The 17,904-nt window shown below is 50.4% G+C and overlaps 5 protein-coding genes across 5 annotated transcripts; 1 reads left to right on the forward strand and 4 right to left on the reverse strand.

Moving 5' to 3' along the window:
- Nucleotides 1-3,601: 3,601 nt before the first annotated feature.
- On the reverse strand, nt 3,602-4,482 carry J7337_010623 (uncharacterized protein; the record flags this gene model as incomplete). Its single annotated transcript, XM_044828198.1, has 3 exons — nt 3,602-3,778; nt 3,850-4,164; nt 4,219-4,482. The coding sequence occupies 3 exons, from the start codon at nt 4,480-4,482 to the stop codon at nt 3,602-3,604; spliced, it is 756 nt and encodes a 251-aa protein (XP_044676752.1).
- A 467-nt stretch (nt 4,483-4,949) lies between these two features.
- J7337_010624 (uncharacterized protein) lies at nt 4,950-7,673 on the forward strand (the record flags this gene model as incomplete). The annotated part of the gene is made up of 4 exons (XM_044828199.1): nt 4,950-4,982; nt 5,069-5,173; nt 5,243-5,936; nt 5,986-7,673. 4 exons carry the CDS (start codon nt 4,950-4,952, stop codon nt 7,671-7,673), a joined length of 2,520 nt encoding a protein of 839 aa, XP_044676753.1.
- An 822-nt stretch (nt 7,674-8,495) lies between these two features.
- Nucleotides 8,496-11,225, reverse strand: J7337_010625 (uncharacterized protein; the record flags this gene model as incomplete). The annotated part of the gene is made up of 7 exons (XM_044828200.1): nt 8,496-8,897; nt 8,973-9,664; nt 9,803-10,094; nt 10,299-10,883; nt 10,945-11,051; nt 11,104-11,131; nt 11,187-11,225. 7 exons carry the CDS (start codon nt 11,223-11,225, stop codon nt 8,496-8,498), a joined length of 2,145 nt encoding a protein of 714 aa, XP_044676754.1.
- A 2,296-nt stretch (nt 11,226-13,521) lies between these two features.
- On the reverse strand, nt 13,522-14,886 carry J7337_010626 (uncharacterized protein; the record flags this gene model as incomplete). The annotated part of the gene is made up of 1 exon (XM_044828201.1): nt 13,522-14,886. One exon carries the CDS (start codon nt 14,884-14,886, stop codon nt 13,522-13,524), a length of 1,365 nt encoding a protein of 454 aa, XP_044676755.1.
- Nucleotides 14,887-16,203: 1,317 nt separating this feature from the next.
- Nucleotides 16,204-17,159, reverse strand: J7337_010627 (uncharacterized protein; the record flags this gene model as incomplete). Its single annotated transcript, XM_044828202.1, has 2 exons — nt 16,204-17,037; nt 17,094-17,159. 2 exons carry the CDS (start codon nt 17,157-17,159, stop codon nt 16,204-16,206), a joined length of 900 nt encoding a protein of 299 aa, XP_044676756.1.
- Between the last annotated feature and the right edge of the window lie 745 nt (nt 17,160-17,904).

A 17,904-nucleotide genomic window follows, 5' to 3' on the forward strand; every position in this document is an offset into this window, starting at 1 on the left:
CACTGACAACGCAAACAAACTCCACCGTCCTGCATGGCCCGTGTGGAGGCCTACCAGCAGTGTCCGTTGCGTGAAACACTCAGAGATACCGGTAGAGGTTGAAGCGCTTGAACTTGTTCTCCTTCGCCGGTAAATTAGCAGTGGTCTAGGCATTGATCTCTCCAACAAGGAACAGCCTTGTAAAAGCGAGGACGCGGAGGCGGTTTGGTTCCAAACTTCCAACTGTGGTAGCCTTACGCGAGTGCCACCAGTCTAACACACAGACTAACGACCGGTAAATAACGCGATCACGGCGGCCTAGAACAAGGAGAAAAATGAAAGAAACAACGGCAGTTTTTTTTTTTTTTACATGGATCAAGGTACACAGGCATGTACCTACTGACGTTGAAACGCCGTTGTCGCTCGATATTGAGGGCATATCGCGACCCAGATTCGTTAAAGACACTGCTTCTCTGGGATGGTGGTCATAATATCAGAATCTTGAAATTGAGTTAATTGATGCAGGTGAGAATCGATGTCACTCTACCTTTGCCATTGTTCGCAGTCTAGACTTTAGTTAGGGACGGCACTTGGTGCCAGCGGCCTGGACGCCATTCAGCCACATCCAGACTATCGGACTGAGTTGTTGAAGCTAAAAGTGTTCATGATGGGGCCACTTGTGAATCAATGACCCGGCTATTTGGTTACTGGAAGATGTACGAAGCTACAGTACGAGGCCATGAACTCTCCATCATTTTGTTGTTGCACAACGTATCATGTTGAAATCGGTGGTGTTAGGTTCATGTTGTTGATTCAAGTTCAGTTGTCGTCAAAGCACAATTAATAAGACGCACATCTTATAGGCGCCACGAGACATACAGCTTGATCCTGGGATATAGCAGAGACCTGTTAAGGTGCTGGATCCCAGTGCGCGGGGCATTGGCTGAGATGTTGAGAACCCAATCTCAATGTGACGTGCAGACTATTTTGGCGAGAACAGATCCCGTCTGAGATGGCGAGTGTAGCGCGGGAAGACGACAATCCAGATGCTGGGAAGTTCCCCGCGGCCTCTGAGCATTGACTACAGTAGTAGGTAGGTTCGCACATCATATAGTCAACGAGGCGTGTGGATCGATCAAAGCCAATATTCCCGTGGTTTCACATCGTCACATCGATAAAATGCAGAAGTGAGTGACCCGACACAATGGATTGATGCGCGCCTTGCCGCTCGTGAGCCGCCCCCCTGTCAATATTGGACAGGACCAGGCTTGATATGCCCTCGCCCTCGCCCTCGCCCCTCGAGGATCTTGGGCCACGTGTGGGAGTCATGATTGAAACTGGCAGGGGGGAGGGAAGCAAGAACGAGAGAGAGAGAGAGAGAGAGAGGCTCGTTAATAAACCCTGCTCGTCTTGCCCTTGAACCTGGCCCTGTCGTCGAGAGTCCCGACGCCGACGCTTTTCGGGAGTGCTCAGAAGGCAATACAATACATCTGCAATGTATTCCTGCATACGTAGTCCGATATAATTCATCATGATGTTACTCTGATCCTGGAGCTTGTCATGGTTGGACGGGCCAGAAACCAAGACAACAGGACAAACCAATATGTATGGATGCGTGTGACTACTTCGGACTGTCATGCATCCGAGATTATTGCTGCAGGTCGACATTCTAATTCTGTATCTGAACTGCACTGTCTTTCTGTCTGTCTGTCTGTCTGTCTGTCTGTCTGTCTGTATGTACGTACCGTACTGTACTGTACTACGCTCAAGTCTATCCTAGCCTTTCCTGCAACCCTAAGGTAACTAGGTGAATGGTGCCACCCATACTCTCCCCGGTCGAATCGCACGTCTTGTTCCCAGACTCGTGGGTGTTCCGGTTGCCTTTTTTGCTTGCCAGATCACCAAATTCGCCTTGTGCTACCCCAATGTCGGTCGAGGTCTTTCTCAAGGGAGGGAGGGTGTGGATGCTGCACCCAGAGCGATCCCATGTCAAGAGCAGCTGCAGTTACACGGCACTGATGAGCGGTTGATAGTTGTAATTGCCATTGTCAACTATCTACCGAGTCCCGATACCGATACGGCCATTGTGAACCCCACGGCTAGGCTTTCTCACCCAGACATCAGTAACTGACTGTGTCTGCCTACCATTGCTACCACAACTCGGCATGACGCAAGGGCAGCCTTGTTCTGATCTGATAGACATGGGTGAGGCTCCTTCGGGATGTTGTATCGCGAAGATGGGGAACGGGCCAGTTCCGTCTATTTTGCCCTGCCAGAAAGCAAAATACCACTCTGATCACCAAACCCGTCAGGAGATTTCCGCACCACCAGATCGACATTGGTTATGGAGCCTCGTGCTCTTTTCCTTAATAGTCCATACAATGCGCGGTTGACGGAGAGTTTGGCTAACAGGCTCTCGCTTGTATCAATGAGACGAGTATCCATCGTGAGTGCTACCAGGTCAAGTCAACATATGACCTCGAGAATGGGTTCGGAGAGCGAGCGTCTAACTAGGGTCATACGCGGGGTTGATTGAAGTCTGATTTAACTTAGATCACCTTATCTGAGCCATTCGAATCACTGTGACGTGGCGAGCAACAACTACCTATTCTACCTACTGTACCTACCTAGGTATTCACTAGACGCCGTTGATAAGTGCAAGTCCAGACTCGATGGCGAACTACCGTATCCGTAGGCAAGTTTATTCAGTACCTCGCAGTATCTCGACTGTATTCATTACCTTTGCTGTACGGAGTACACACAGGCTCTTTCTGGGCACTGATGATTTACCTTTTAGCCACGGGAAGCTCCTTTGGACCTTTGGTTTTAGTGTGTTTGTCAAGCTTCGACGAACCAGAGTCGAGCAGTAGCAGATCAGTAAACCGTGGCGTACCCGAATTAGGTCTTGGGTGGCCTCGATTAAACACTGTTGAGAGCAGCATGAATTGATTGACTGTGGACTTTCCACTGCCCGACCCCTCCGGCCTACAGATACAGACGCCCTGGCATTGTTCTTAGGGGGCTCTGTTGAACCCTAGGGCCTAGACCTTGGCTCCCAACCTACGTTAGGTGCCTTGAGCCAACCTTTAGGGGCGGGTTGCGACCCTTGCTTTGGCGCGTGACAGCGGACTTGGGACTTGGCTACCTAGGTACCTACCTATGCTGGCTCCGGGAGCGGCCTCGCCTAAACGCGGAATGGCTTCCGTCTTCCATCTTGAGCTTGCCAAGGAGAAACGGGGGCCGGCCGCTGGGGAGACTAGGCGCCGTTTGGACTTGAAACAATAGGTCTCAGAGTTTTTCGAGTCGTGTAAACAGCCTTTCGGACAGTAGAGAATGAGGCTCTGTCTGCCACTCACAATGGCATCTCCAATCTATTCGTAGTGTTGGCGATCATCACAATCTTCACAACTCGGTGACGCGTGTTTTGAAGGACATGTTGACAACTCTCAAGCAACACTATCCCTTGCAATAGTACATGACTACAATTCTAACATAAACTTGGAAATTACCAGTAAGAGTGGTACCCAAGGTAGTTGTAATCTCCTATTACGCAGGCAGGCCGCCTATATAGATAGTTTAGGGTAGGCTCGAAGCCCCGAGATCAAGGTACCTATCCTCTAGTCTACACATTCGCAACTTCACTTCTCCAACCCCATCCCCCAATGGCATCCTCCTCTAGTTTCTTCATTCCTGAAGCTTCGCAAATCTTGATAACTACGTCTCTCACGGCTCTCACTTCATCTACACTGGCACCTCCATTGAGTGCACCCCGCAAATGTCCCTTTAGTTGAGGGTTCACCTTTAAAGCTTGGCATCAGCATTACATATGGCTTTAGTCCAGCGCCGTGGCTGCTCCAGAAACACACTTACATCTTGGGGGATGAGACTAGCAATGAGTACGAATGAAGTTTCGGCTGGTGTAAGCACATCAGTGTTGCTGAGGACATACCCATATGTCAACCTCGCCAGCAAGCCCAAGTCTGGTGCTCCTGACCGGTCTAGTTGGCCCATTATACGTCTGGAAATCTTGCCATATATGGTTTCGAAGAAGGCTTGTCCTCGCTCGAGCACTTGTGCTGGTGCAGTATCGTGTATGTCCCTATGCCTGGGAGATGTGCCCATTTCTGGTTCGTCCAGTAGGTCTTCAGGGGTTGCAGACTTGAGGGACATTAGAGCATTAATCGACTATCCGAAAGTGTTAGCGCCGAAGTGAGTTCATGATACTCGTGGCCTGCCAACCTTGGGCATGCCTCCGACGGCCGAAGCTTTCAAGAGGGCTTCTCTGAGACGTCTAGAGATGCGCAACTGATCGTCCCGGCTCGGAACACCGTTCCCAGTAGTGCCTGAACCCTCCCCTACGGCATTCTTGAAAACCTCTGGCAGTTCGTCCGGCCTATTGAGAGCTGATAGAGTGGTAGCAGTGATAAAGTACCATGTATTACGTGGTAGACCTGGTTGCTTTCGAATCGCTGCGAGCAATGCTGGCGTAAGAATGGGCTTCATCGTTGTCATTATGGTATGCAATATCTAGGGATGGGCCTACAATAACGAAAAGCGCATTCACATCTCTTCATTGACTCTATCGCAATATTTAACCCACATCAGTCTCACTAAGCTGAGAACTCGTCTAGGTTTAGGGTAGCCACTTCTGATCAGCCATTAGTGCCTCTGCTATTATCAATAACGGCAACCAATGGCTACCTACACGGGGAAATATCGGCTTTACCTTAAGCAGAATCACGTGCACAGGTCGGCCCCTGCGTCATCGGTTGTGTGTCGCTCTGCTTAACGTGGCATCAAGTCGTCGGCTGTTCTTTGATACAGCGAAGTAATTACAGCACATTCACCAAAAGTAACATATCCGAATCCAACTCAACCATGGGGATAGAGGAGTGATCGGTTACTTTTTTTTTAATTTTCTTTTTCTTTTTTCTAACAAGTACCCAATTATTATCCATCGTTCAACTCCCATGCCCAAGATGCGACTTGGCTGGTATGCTGGGGTAAGTATTGCTGTGAGAGAGCTTGGGGAAGCTATATGGAGCTATAGCCGATCACTCTGGACCAATGCTGACCTTTTGCCTCACAGGCCTCGACGGCCCTCGCGGGTGGTGTTGTCCTCTCGGCTTTCTATCAGAGGGCTAACTTTTACTCGGCAATGGTATATCTCGCTCAGAGCAACTTTTGTTTGTTGGTACGTTATCCCGCGCGATCCACGTGCTGGAGTTTATTGCATGCAGAATGCTGAACTCGTCATATCCAGGTCTTGGTCAACTTTTCCTTCCTTGTCTATAGCAGCTTCGTTTACGGTCTTACACGGATGTTCTTTGGCCCTCTCCGCGCCGTCGAAGTCGAGCAACTAACCGAGCGTGCCTGGTTTGCGATCACAGAGACATGTCTAGCAATGACCATATTCCGCGAAGAAATAGGAGCCTGGTTTCTGGTTATGTTTGCAGCTCTGGTGACAGGCAAGGTGTGGGGATGGATTGGTGATGGGAGAGTTGAGGTCCTTGAGCAGCAGCCGCCTGCGAACCCTCGCTTGTTCCATATGCGACTCAGCGTGTCGCTCACGCTAAGCTTCATCTACGATATCTACATCCTCCGATACACGATCAATACTGTTATTCAACAAGCACGACCCAACATGATGGTCATGTTTCTCTTCGAGTTTGCAGTCTTGGCCACCAGTTCATGGCGGACGGCAGCCCGGTATGCGCTGTCGTTGACGGAACAAAATATCCAGGAAGCGCAGAAACGTAAGCGACTGGCCGAAAGGAGACAAGAGGTCAGACAAGAACGTGAGGCTATCATTCGACGGCGTGAAATGGCGGCCGCCGCTGGCGAGGAAGTTTCGGAAGAGCCACTGCCCAGCGAGGACGATATCGATGAAATGGATATTGAAGTACCAGGTTGGTCTGCAAAGGGAGAGTTTGTACTCTGGCTGGACCTGATCACAGGTATGTTGAAAGCAGAAAAAGCCTGGAGGGGCATTACTGACATTGATAGACTTGGTTAAACTTGGTATCTACATCGTGTTCTTCTTCATGCTTCTGGCTTTCTACGGACTGCCCATTCATATTATGAGGGATCTTTTTATGACAGCCCGGGATTTCATTAAGCGTCTGGGTGCTTTATTGCGATATCGAAAAGCCATTCAAGAGATGAATCGTTATCCCGATGCAACTCAGGAAGAGCTCGAACGCGAGGACACCTGCATTATCTGCCGTGAGGAGATGCGACCCTGGGATCCAGAGAACAACCCAGGCGCAATGGATAGAATTCGACCCAAGAAGTTACCTTGCGGACACATTTTGCATCTCGGCTGCCTCAAGAGCTGGCTTGAGCGTCAGCAGGTTTGTCCTACTTGTCGAAGCCCTGTTACCCTTGGCGAGACAGCTCCTCGTGCTGGCCAGAACCGGGCTGCTGGTCTTCGAATTGAGCTTGGAGGCAGGCGTCCAGCGAACCAACCAGCAGCAAACCCAGGAGATGCTCCCGCTCAGGGGCAACCGAACGGAGGAGCACAACCTGAACAGAGGCCAGCTGGTCCTCGTATCTTCAACATTGGCCCCCTTCGAGTGGGATTTGGCGCCAACGGACAACAAGTCAGAGAACTTGCGCAGCAATTTGGCGTGCCACCAGCTGCTCCCAACCCTCAAGGGCTGGCTCCTCCAACACCAGGCGCTGGCACCCCTATTGTTGCTGGGCAGGCTGCTCCTGCGACTCCCCTTCCTACTGGAGATAACTTGCAGAATGTTGGAGACTTGATCAGTCAAGCAGACCAGCTGATCCAACGTGAGATGCAGTCGTTACAGCTTGCGCATCAAGAATTACAAACCATCCATCTTCTCCAGGCAGAGCTATACCGTCTCAGACAGAGACAGCAACATCCAGAACAACAACCAAATATACAGACACAGGCCATACCTCCTACTGTGGTACCTCTTCCCCAACCCATAATTCCTCAGCAATTCCCTATGACGCCCCAGATGTCTATGCCTCCAGGTTTCCCCCAATTCCCAGGCATACCTCCGCGACAGCCTAGCCCCCTTATGGCTCGCCATGGTGCCCCTCTTAACGCCGTACCTATCCCCGCTGGCAGTGCTGAGCTCCCAGAAGGCGTTGTCATCCCTCCTGGCTGGTCTCTGCTTCCTCTACAGCGTCTCGATGGCGGCCAAGCCTCGACGCAACCTTCGCCCCAGGTTGGCCCTCAGGCGACTGTCGCAGATAACATTAATGTACCTCAGACAACGTCTACTGTGAGACAACCCTCGCCAATTGGTAGCCGCACCCAGGAAGCTCAACCGGCTGAGAACCCCTCTTCGACTCCGACTGAACCACGCCCCCCTCAACTTACACCACAGTTCACACGGGCGGTTGAATCACCTCATGTTGTTGCGCCTAGCCCTCGCATGCCCAATTGGGGCGGTTCGGCTCAACTGTTTGGCAACGGATCTCGTCTGGATCATGCTGACCCTGTCACGCAGAATGAGCCTCAGGCTGAAGGAAGCTCAAACCAAACTGGCCCTGTTGAGGCTACGTCTCAGCCAAGTCCAACAGCTGAACATACACCACAAGGCACTCCGCCATCCCATAGTGATGAAGACGAGGCGTCTGAAATCGACTTAAAGGAGAAGGGTAAGGCGAGAGCCGTAACTGTCGAGGAGGTCGAGGACGAGGAAAATGTTAAGGACTAGTTGTGCCTTGCGTACCAATAGGCATTCTATGCATGTATCACTTTTTACACCCATCTCTGTTGGTCTAGTGAAGACCAATTCTGCATTTAAACTTCCCGATTGCTAGCGGCATGGAGTTCACAGGAGTTATGTACTATTTGTTCGCCTCAATGGCATGTATGACAGAGAAGCTTCACCCCGAAATATAAGTTTGTTGAAGCCAGTATTGTACATCTGAAGCTTGGTATGCAAAAGCTACCCAAAGTAATCTGCAACTATACAAGTATGAGTAGACCAGAAAACACCTTTCCATGATTAATGAGACCAGTCAAGGCACGCTGATGAATTGGCACAGAGCATTGGTGAATCAAAAGCAAGCAAACATCAACGTAGCAACAAAACACGAACGTAATGAGAAGTGCAAGAATGTAACAGACCAAAGAGCATATGAATGAATCCAAAGACGATTCAGAGGTAATTCCTACTCTTTAACGACACCGTAAAGGCGCTGCCACAGTGTCCATATTTCAACAAAAATACATCCTCCTCCTCTCTCTGCCGCCGTTGACAAGGAATCCTCGAAGCTTATTTACGAGATGGCACAAGGGAACCAAAATAACAATAGCAAACAAAGAAAAGCTGACCCGTGTCCATGCCGCACATACCCAAGTGCCCCTCGTCGTACCTGTATCTATTACCATGTCCGCTCATAGCCATGAAACGGTAACGCATTAATCATTCCTTCTTGATTCTTCCCCATCCTCATTTGCCGTAGTGGGAGACCACAAAACCTTCGGGAACTTTCCCTTGTTCAATGGACTTAGCTGGTGCCCAGATGACCTGCTATGCGTTAAGAGCATCTAGCTCCTCCTCCTTAGGTGGCAGGGTTGTCTCATATTGCGGTATATCTTCATCCTTCTCCCAGGCAGCGCCAGGCCCGGTATAGCTCGGCTCGGGAATCGTAGTCGATTGCGAAAGTGATTCAGGTTCGAGGCGGCCACTGCTCATGTCACGCAAGATGCCTGCCGACCTTTCGCCTTTCACCGGCTGTGGGCTGAGCACGCCTGCAGCAGACTGCGCGACATAGGTAGGTGACTTGGCATCACCCGAACCAAAGGGCAATGAACGTGTTGGAATCTCTCGACCCACTCCTCCTTCTCGACTCTCGTCTCCTTCGCCACCGAGCTTCTTTAACAACGCATCCGATTGCTGCTTAGCAAGCTTCTGGAGCTGTGCCAGCGGATCCTGGTGATGTAGCACCAAGTCAGTCACCTCGCACAGGCAGTCTGTCGGTCTCCAACGTCTCCCATGCACACATACCCAGTCAGACTGCGTAGGCACGCCTTCAGCCTCAGGAAGCTTCTTTGCTGCCTCGTCCTCGTGTTCCCCGTCGTCTCCCGCCCAGAACGAGTGCCGATGAATCGGGGCTGGTGTGACCGGCAAGCTGGGGCGTTCTGTAGCGCTCGGGAAATCGGTGAGTTTCAGCCCGCGGTTCTTAAAGTTGCTCCGATCGTCTCTCCATGCACCATTTGATGGGCTCTTCACACGCCCTATCGTAGAGGTCGAACTCTTACCACGTCGATGACCACCATGAAGCCGATCAACGTACCGCTCGATCTCAGGCACCTCATCCCAGGCGTTTGTGCGTGTGTATGACGTCCAAGGGTCTGATGGGGTAATCTGCACTATTGGAGTAGATGTACTCGACTCGTTCTTCGCCCCAGATCCCGATGCTGTCACCTCAGAAGACTCTGTAAGACCTTCAGTTGTCACTGAAAGCTGTGTTGTAGACCCTGTGCTAGGGTCTGAGCTGGACTCCCCAGGTGTAGGCTCTGGTTCAGGCGCCGGTGGTTCTGGTTCCCCAATGAATGATCTGGTTGGGCGAGGTCGGTTGCGTTCCCACGGAAAGATCTCCGGAGCTGGCTTTGATCTTGGGGCCGGCCTCTCCTTTGGCACTTCATACCACATGTTCTTTGGAGGACTTGGGTATCGTTCAGGCGGAATGAAAGGGGCTGTATCGCGTGACATTTCGTAATGAGTGGAAGGAAAGTTCATAGCCTCGGGTTTCGAGTCAGCGGGAGGGGGATGTCTGGCAAAGTCAGTGTCTCATGTTCAATCAAGCACAGCATTTCCAACGATGATAGGCCTACCTCTGAGCATCCCAATCATGCATTGTAATCGGGGGTGGCTCGTTCTTTGGTTCTTCGTGGTGATGGTGCTGATGTTCAGAAGCGTGCTGTCCGTTATGCTGTTCATGGTGATGCCCAGGAGCTGAGACTGGCTGACCACTAGGAGGAACAGGATGGTGATCATTATGGGCCGAACCAGAATCTGACGCATCACGATATCCGCCACCATGCTGCGATCCTTCATGGTGCCCAGATCCTTCTGAGTGATGATGTCCTGGGCCTTGATCCTCCTGAGATGCATGGTGTGAGTGGCCTGAAGCTAAATGATGCGTTCCCTCAGCTGAAACGGAGCTGTGGTGTTCACTGGTAGATGACTGCGCGTGGACTGGCTGAGGGTGCCATTCTCCTTTTGTGAAATATTGGACATACTGAGGAGTTGAAGAGGCATTGTCGGAAGAGGATTCCTATGATAATGAGTCAGACACACAACATCTGTCTGCAGAAATATTGAGCTTACTTGATGTCGGTAATGCCTATCGTAGACTGCCCACCATCGTCCTGTCATCTCACTGAAGGGGTTGTTGCCAGAAGGGGCGTCTCGGCCAGTGAACCATGGCTTGTTGGATCCGATGAAATGCACCATATTAATACTTGATTGGAAGTGTCGATACGCCGGAATGTATTGGTAGTGCGCAGATGGTGTGACGTTGTAAGTGAAACTCAATCGATGATACCGTTGACCAAAATGCATGTTGATGAGGCCTTGGTCGGCGCCATCAAAGGAAATTCCTCTCTCAGCCATGGCAATCATAGCGTAGTAGTCGCCCATATTGGGTTCCAAAACCATGACACCAGTGTTGAACAGATCTGGCCAGCCAATGTCGGGGGCAGCTGCGAAGGGATGGGGAGTGTCGAAAAGCTCGTCAGGAGCTCGATATGCTACCACGTCGGCGTCAATGTAGACAATCTTGGAAAACTGTGTGAGTTTCCATAGATTGATCTTGGTAAACGCTGAATGCAGGTCGCCACGGTTCATTAGGTACAGATTGGCCGGGTGGTCATTGCGAATGCGCGGCACAGGAAAGATATAGTCGTATACCCTCTGGAGCAATTGCATCAGCATTGGCTGGCTCGAGGACGGGCAGACACTCGGGAGGGCTTACCTTGAGCTGCGTAATGGAGTCAGCGGACACGGTATCGAGTGTGACCAATACTGCTAGGTTGCGACTGGCTCCTGCATCGCGAAGAGAGTGAGCGAGAACGAGTGCGCCTAAGGAAGAGTTAGCCGAGGTCACAGAGAGTGACGGAGCCAAGTGACGAACCAGGAAGATAGGAATCGCTTAGAAGAAGCTATTCGCAAGTTAGAAAGGTAATGCCGGTAAGATCAGACACGGAGAGGACGAACCGTAGCATAAACATGCTCTGCAGCACCTTGAGCAGCCATGGCGACGTAGGACAGAAGTTGACCAGCTGCTAGACGAGCCTCGGCGCAGATCGTCCAAGTCAGCTACAACAAGTTGAGAATGTCGGTCAGCAACCCATGGATGAAGGTTCCAGAGAAGTCGTAATATTGCGATCGATCTGAAGAGGCGCGGTCGTCGAGTCTCGCGAGTCGAGGCGAGGGGTCCAAGTCCCAAGTCAACAAGAAGGAAGAGAAAGCTCGCTTGGGTCTAGCAAGGATGCTGTGCGTTAGTGCAGACAGAATACGCAAGGTAAGGAACTGCAGTGTATCCTTAGTGTAGGTATGGAGTACACTGGGTTCTGAAACAATACAAAAGTCTGTAGTAACCTGTATCCCTCTTTTGTCTGAAGCCAAAAGATTACCTAGGATAGAGTTGGAGGAGGAGGAGAGAGGAGAAGAGGCAGGAGAGGACAAGAGAGGCAAGCGAAGTAAAAGTCAGGCGTGACGTGAGAATGGCAGCAACAGCACTATTTGGGGAGGTAGGTACAGTACTCGAGGTAGATCCAATGGATCCAGTTGATGTGATTGATGATCCGATGATGGCCCCCAGACGATTTTGGAGGGGAAACATCCCCTGCTAACCCATGGAAGGTATCCGTACCTTAGCTCGTCTGGGGCCAGACTCTAGCTCATGTGGGCCGGTCAGGTCGCCTAACTCTTGAACTGGTACCTACTTACCTAAACACCACCTGTGAGGCACTATCACTATCGATGGGCAGCCCAGGGCACGGATGAACCAACGTCAAACAGCTCCCTGTAAAGTTAGTGAGATTCTTGACCTAGCCCTGTAGCTTGCTTGGCCCGAGATGGCCGGTCATTTACCACGATGTACCTCAGATCATCGACAACAAGTAACCGGAAAACAAAAACCTCAGTGAGTCCTCGGGGTCTGATCCTTCAGGTACTAAACCCTACTTCAAGCCACACTGACCCTGAGGAACTTTGCAGTTCTAGAAGCGCCGAGGCCAGACACTCACTCTGTTTTCTGCCATTCAAGGGCAACACTAGATAAAACCAACCCAATTGCTGTTAGAATGGTGCCCCCACGTTCGTACAGAAGAAATTGAGGTCTCACAGCCTCCGATTACACAGAACCTGGGACCGTTTTGGTGTTCCCTTCCACCTCAGGGCATTGCATCTCCGTATTTCGGGGCGGGTTTCCGCTGGTGGCGGCTCTAGTGAATCGCCACTAATTTCAACGGCTGCACGATGATGGAATTGGATGGATTGCTGTGAGCTAGGTTCCATATACCTTAGCTAGCTCTCAGGTAAGGTACCTTAGCTTAGGCTCGACCTCATCGTTTCTAGGCCAGGCCCTTTTTAGCTGATGATATCCACAAAGCATAACACCTCAAGGTTTTCTTACAGCTTCTCAACGTCTTCAATTCTCGTATCATCAAAATTTCAGGGATGAACTCGGAACGGGCTTCTGCATACAGCCCGAACTGGATATGTTGCCCCTTGTAAGTTGCTGCGAGCATGCGACGCACCGTTGAGATACGTGCATCCAGGCAATCTCAACCATTCCAGGCTGTTCCCCTTGAGATATTAAAAGGCTCAACATAAGAATCCGCTTTGCCCGTGCCGCAGGACCCCTTTCCCGTCCCTTGAGCTCTTATAAAGACATTCAAATCTCCCCAACCCGTGGCAGATGCCAGTCTCTAAACTAGAAAGTTGTATAAGTGACGTAGATTCTTGTGGCTTGTCTTGCAGATCAGTCTGTTTGCCACTCGGACATGGCGCACCGAGACAATCTGTAAGATCGGGACAAAGACACGCGAGACGAGTAGAAACCGTTCATGCCAGTTTGTCTCACTTCACTTCATACCTATCTAGCTATCTCAATTTGACATAAATTTATTACTAGAGAAAAAAATTGCCCCTTGTGTATGTATTCCCCGGATCTTAGCGCTTCTGAAATGCCGGCATCTGCATTAGCTCGCCTCGACCTAGTTTAATCGTGCTATCAGCTTGATTTATATGCATCACACGCTCTCGCCTGCATAGTCCACGTGAGCCATTGTTGCATTATGATGCTTTTACTTCTACCGCAAAAACCAACTAAGATAGGATTTGCACCATCGCTCCCTGTGTCCGTTGAGTCTCGTCATCGCGCCTTCAGCCTCCCAAGAACAAATGTCCCTGGTTCCTTGATCGTATACGCGAGTACGGCATCTAACTCAGTTGTCTCACCAAATAAACTCCAAACGCCTTCCCAGCCGCTCAGGATGCCTTTCTTGGCCCAGAACCCCCCTGGAAACACATTCCGTAGCTATACCTACATATTCTTCTTAAATGCATGTTCTGGTTTGTGTGTCGTCTCGTAATCAATGTGGACATATGCTCGCTCAATGTCTGGCAGATCCTCCAGCTTGATCTGCAGCGCCTCTGCTATATCATGGCTTTCTTGAAGTGTTTGTGTCGGGTCCATGACAATGTCCACTTCGGCGATCAGGCGAGGACCCGAGTGATACACGCGCACGGTATCGATGCCAACAACTGCGTCGTCATGTGTAACACACACATACGTGATGAGCTGCTGCGTTTCGACAGATGCAGTAACTCCGACGATGAGTAGAAATTCTCCAAAGGCGGTGTGCAACCAGATGGATGAGATGAGGACAGACAGAATGATAGCGCCCATGGGATCGATCCACCATTTCAGTTTCGCGCCACCACATGAAGTCAAGATACCAAAGCCATTGATAAAAAGATCGTTGCGGTGGTCTTGCCAAAGAATGTTGATCTGGCTATACTTATCCTTGAGTGCCCAGCAGTAGAGAAAGAGCCCGAACTTGGTGGCGAAAGCACAGCAGACAGATATAACGGCAGCAATTTTGAATTCCTTCTCTTGGACCTCCCTAGATAGTTCTTGGCAAGCAAAAGCAATGATAATGAGTGAGACAGCAATCATGAGAAAGCAGAAGACAATGTTGCCGACAGTCTCGAGGCGAGCTTTACCGGCAGGAAAACGCCGAGAATCGACATGGCGAATGGCTCGAGCCGACAAAATGAGGGTGAGGTTACTAAGAGGGTCGAATATGGAGTCAGCCATGGTGGTGAAGAGAGAAAGAGATCCTGAAGAGATGGCAGCGTAGAGCTGAACTCCTGACAAGACAACATTGGCCGCAAAAGAGCCCCAGACAGCAATGCGAAACTTGAGTTGGTCTTCGCCATGCTGGTCACGGGCTTCGTCACGATGATCCTCAACGGACTTGAGCATGCGATCAATGGCGGCATTTTGGTTTTTGTAGAAGCCCTGCAGCTTGCGAGCCTTTGCCTTGGGGCCCATGTTGCTGGGAACAGATTTACGGCCAGGGAGGCTATCGCGCTTCCGTGAAGTGTTGGCCTTGATCTGTTCCAGATCAGACTCGGTCTTGTACCCGCGGGAGAGGCCATATGGATCGCGATCGAGGCAGCTGGTTTGTCGGCGACCAGTGGCGGTGAGTTGACTCTCGACATCGGTCATATGAGATGCGCTCCTAGCGATAGTCTCATTCTCGTCAGCCATCGCAGGCTCGAAAGCTGTACTCGAGCCATTGCGGGTGGTTGATTGTCGTGAACTGCTGCGGGCACGTTCAAGAGGTTGTAGGTGAATTGCTTGTGGATGATGGACGGCGTGGTTGCTGCTATCAAGTGTCATGATACACGACTGATATAAAGAACAGGGATAGAAAGCCACAACTCGGGCGGCCAGTCTCTTGATAGAGTTGTGTCAGAGAATTGAATAAGCAATAGCGATGCTGGTGATAATGCAAGATACCTAGCTGTTCTGATGGGTAAGCAATCAATGCAGACGGGAGAGCAAGAAAAAAACCTCAGGCGGCGGTGATTTCCAGAGTCAGCTCAATAGTAAAGAGTCAGCTAAGTTACGGAGTTAGTGCTGGTTACACATGAGATGGAGTGATCGCCGGGAAGATCAAGCCTGGTCAAGTCAATCGTCCAGTCTTGCATCAATAAATAATTCGAGTTAATGATATCAGTATCGATATGTAATAGAAGCACAGCGAAAGGATACCTAGATAAGTTGCCACGGAATGGAAGTCAACTGTTGAACCAGTCATCTTCCCATGTGGACTCACTCCAATGGAAAAGAGTAGGTACCTAGGTAAGGTAGGAACATTGAGGAAACGTCTTTCATTGTACATCTCGTCTGTTGGTGGATTACCATTTCAAGGATGCTGATAGGTACCTCAAGGGACGGGAGGTGCATCCATTCTACCGGGCTCTCTACCTACAGCACATGAGTCTGTTGGCTGCAGCAATAGAGCACAATGGTCAACGGGCGCCCTGGACCAGTTGAAGTTAGGTTAGGTACCTGTAGTGTGAGAGAGTCGAGTTCCCCGCGCGAGCCGTAATGGCCCAACGGAGCATCGTTTCCGGGTCATTCATTCATTGTGCGAGGTTCCGAGCCCTGGCGATAGTTTCACACATGGCGCTCGAAAGGCAGACGTTGAAATCGAGTGCGGGAGACGTTGAATTATAGCTCAGACACGGCCCCGAAACGTTCTAGGAAACGGCCGGAGCTGGTTTCGGGGTCCCGTGGCTTTTAACCTCTAAGAGCGTCTGTTTCTCGGGCGTCTACGGAGCTGGGATGGATGCGGAACATGGGTCCGTCCGCCTCGAACCCCCGACACATGCGTCTTCATGCCATGGAGGACTTGGTGCCAAGACTGCAGAAGCTGAAATTATTGACCCATCAAGTCAATCTATTGGCTTTGGGTTGCGAGCTACAGTACAGCCGCATTTACCCTGTCAAGAGATAAGTGGTCGGGGGATGATATACATACACACAGTCAGCCACAAAGCAAAGCATATAATAGGACTAACATAGTCTCGCTATCTGTAAAAAGCCGAAAACAGTTACGCAGTATCGAGCGATACTGGCCATCTCGAAAACAACAGAGCTTGAAACCAGTGATACCCGTGCATCCACAGATCCTCCTCTATAGCAGCTACTCTATAGCTTGGCCTCGATCGGTTTCTGGTCTTGGCTGCTCCTTTCCAAGATCCAGTCAGTGATATCTTTGGCATATTCCTCCTGGCACAGGTCGACATGTAGCGCATGATAACCCCCCACGTACGTCTTGACGGTCTTGTCCTCGATATCTTGTTTCTGGGCGAAATCTATGGCCGCCTGGTAGCTGCACGCTTTATCGTGGTCGCCATGGCCAAGCCAAAGCGACCTGACCTCTTTACCCAGCTTCACGGAACCTGACTGAAGAGCTCCTGTGCGATCCAGGAGCGAGGCCAACCCTTCCAGTGTGCCTGTATCGTGGCACAGAGGATCTTCTTTGAAACCCTTGGCCACCTCTGGCCTTCGCGTCAGGTTGGCAACATCGAGTACGTGTTTGAGCTGAAACTTGGGAAGGATTTTACCAGCTAGTCGCCCTGCAAAGACCTTGAACGAACTTGGGACTTCCTCAGGGGCGAATCCGATGAATGGTGCCTCGAGCAACCAGCCGCGAACTTGGCTCACGAGTTTGGCATATTGAGGGTCAGCAGCAAGTGTGATGACCTCGCCGCCGCCCATAGAGTGGCCCAGAACAAAGACCGGGACATCCGAAGGCAGTTTGCTCTCAATAAAAGCGGCGATATCTGCAATGACGCGTGATGTTGGACCAGTATTTCCCTTGTCGGAGGGCTGCTTCACACTTCGGCCCCAACCTCTTTGATCGAAGCCAAATACTTGTATGCCATGCGAAGCTACGATTCGATATACGTCATTGTACCAATTGACATGATCGCTGAAGCCATGGACATGCACCAAATATGCTTTGATGGGACCTTCGGGCTGTTGACGCATCAGCCTCTGCTTACTTATTAAAGCTGATCACCAATGATACTCACAGTCCAGGTCTTGGTATGGAGGCTGGCATCTGCCACCTCGAAAGTACCCTCGGTCTCGGTCGACATTGCGCTTAAGGAAGATGGATGCTTCAGGATTCCCAAGGGCAGAATATTAGTGAGCAACAAAGAACTTGGTCGTTGTAGGTTTCGGTTCAGATTTCAAGGTATTATTTTTTGTATTAACAAAATTTATCTAAGAGATCAGTCAGGACCTTATTGAGATGGTCATGCTTTGAGCCAGTTTGGGTCACATGTGACAAGCCGGTTACCGAGAGCTTAACCTGGAGTTGGTCTCATTGGTCTCTATTCCCTAACCTCAACGAGGCTTGGTTGGCGCGACAAGGACATTCTGGCTTCGTTTTACTTCTTTAGTTGCTCGATTGTGGAAATCGCCTGTATTTCGTTATCTGTCTTTTTATAACGCTGCTTCAGTTTGGTCCTTTGATCCACAACAGTACTATGAAGCCTCTATCAGTCTAAATGACTCCAGATAGGTTTTTGTTTTGATTAAGGACTATAATATATATGAACTTTGGCCAGAAAGAAGCGAGCGTGATGATTGGTACCTGGGTACTTAACAGGGTAGAGACGAGACCTCTTATTCTCGTGTGTCACAAGATTGATAAAAACGAAATTCTTTTCTATACACGGCTGTACATACCCCCTACCACCCGTATTTTCCATTTTGGGGATTAAATAACCAGACCGGACCGACGCCAATGAAAATAAGATGCATGTCGAGTGGAGTTCTCTCTGTAGCTGCTGATAGGACAATTGCCTGTCATAGAGACTCAGACATAGATATCGGGAT

The sequence above is a fragment of the Fusarium musae genome, chromosome 8 (genome assembly GCF_019915245.1).
Source record: "Fusarium musae strain F31 chromosome 8, whole genome shotgun sequence".
Taxonomy (NCBI): domain Eukaryota; kingdom Fungi; phylum Ascomycota; class Sordariomycetes; order Hypocreales; family Nectriaceae; genus Fusarium; species Fusarium musae.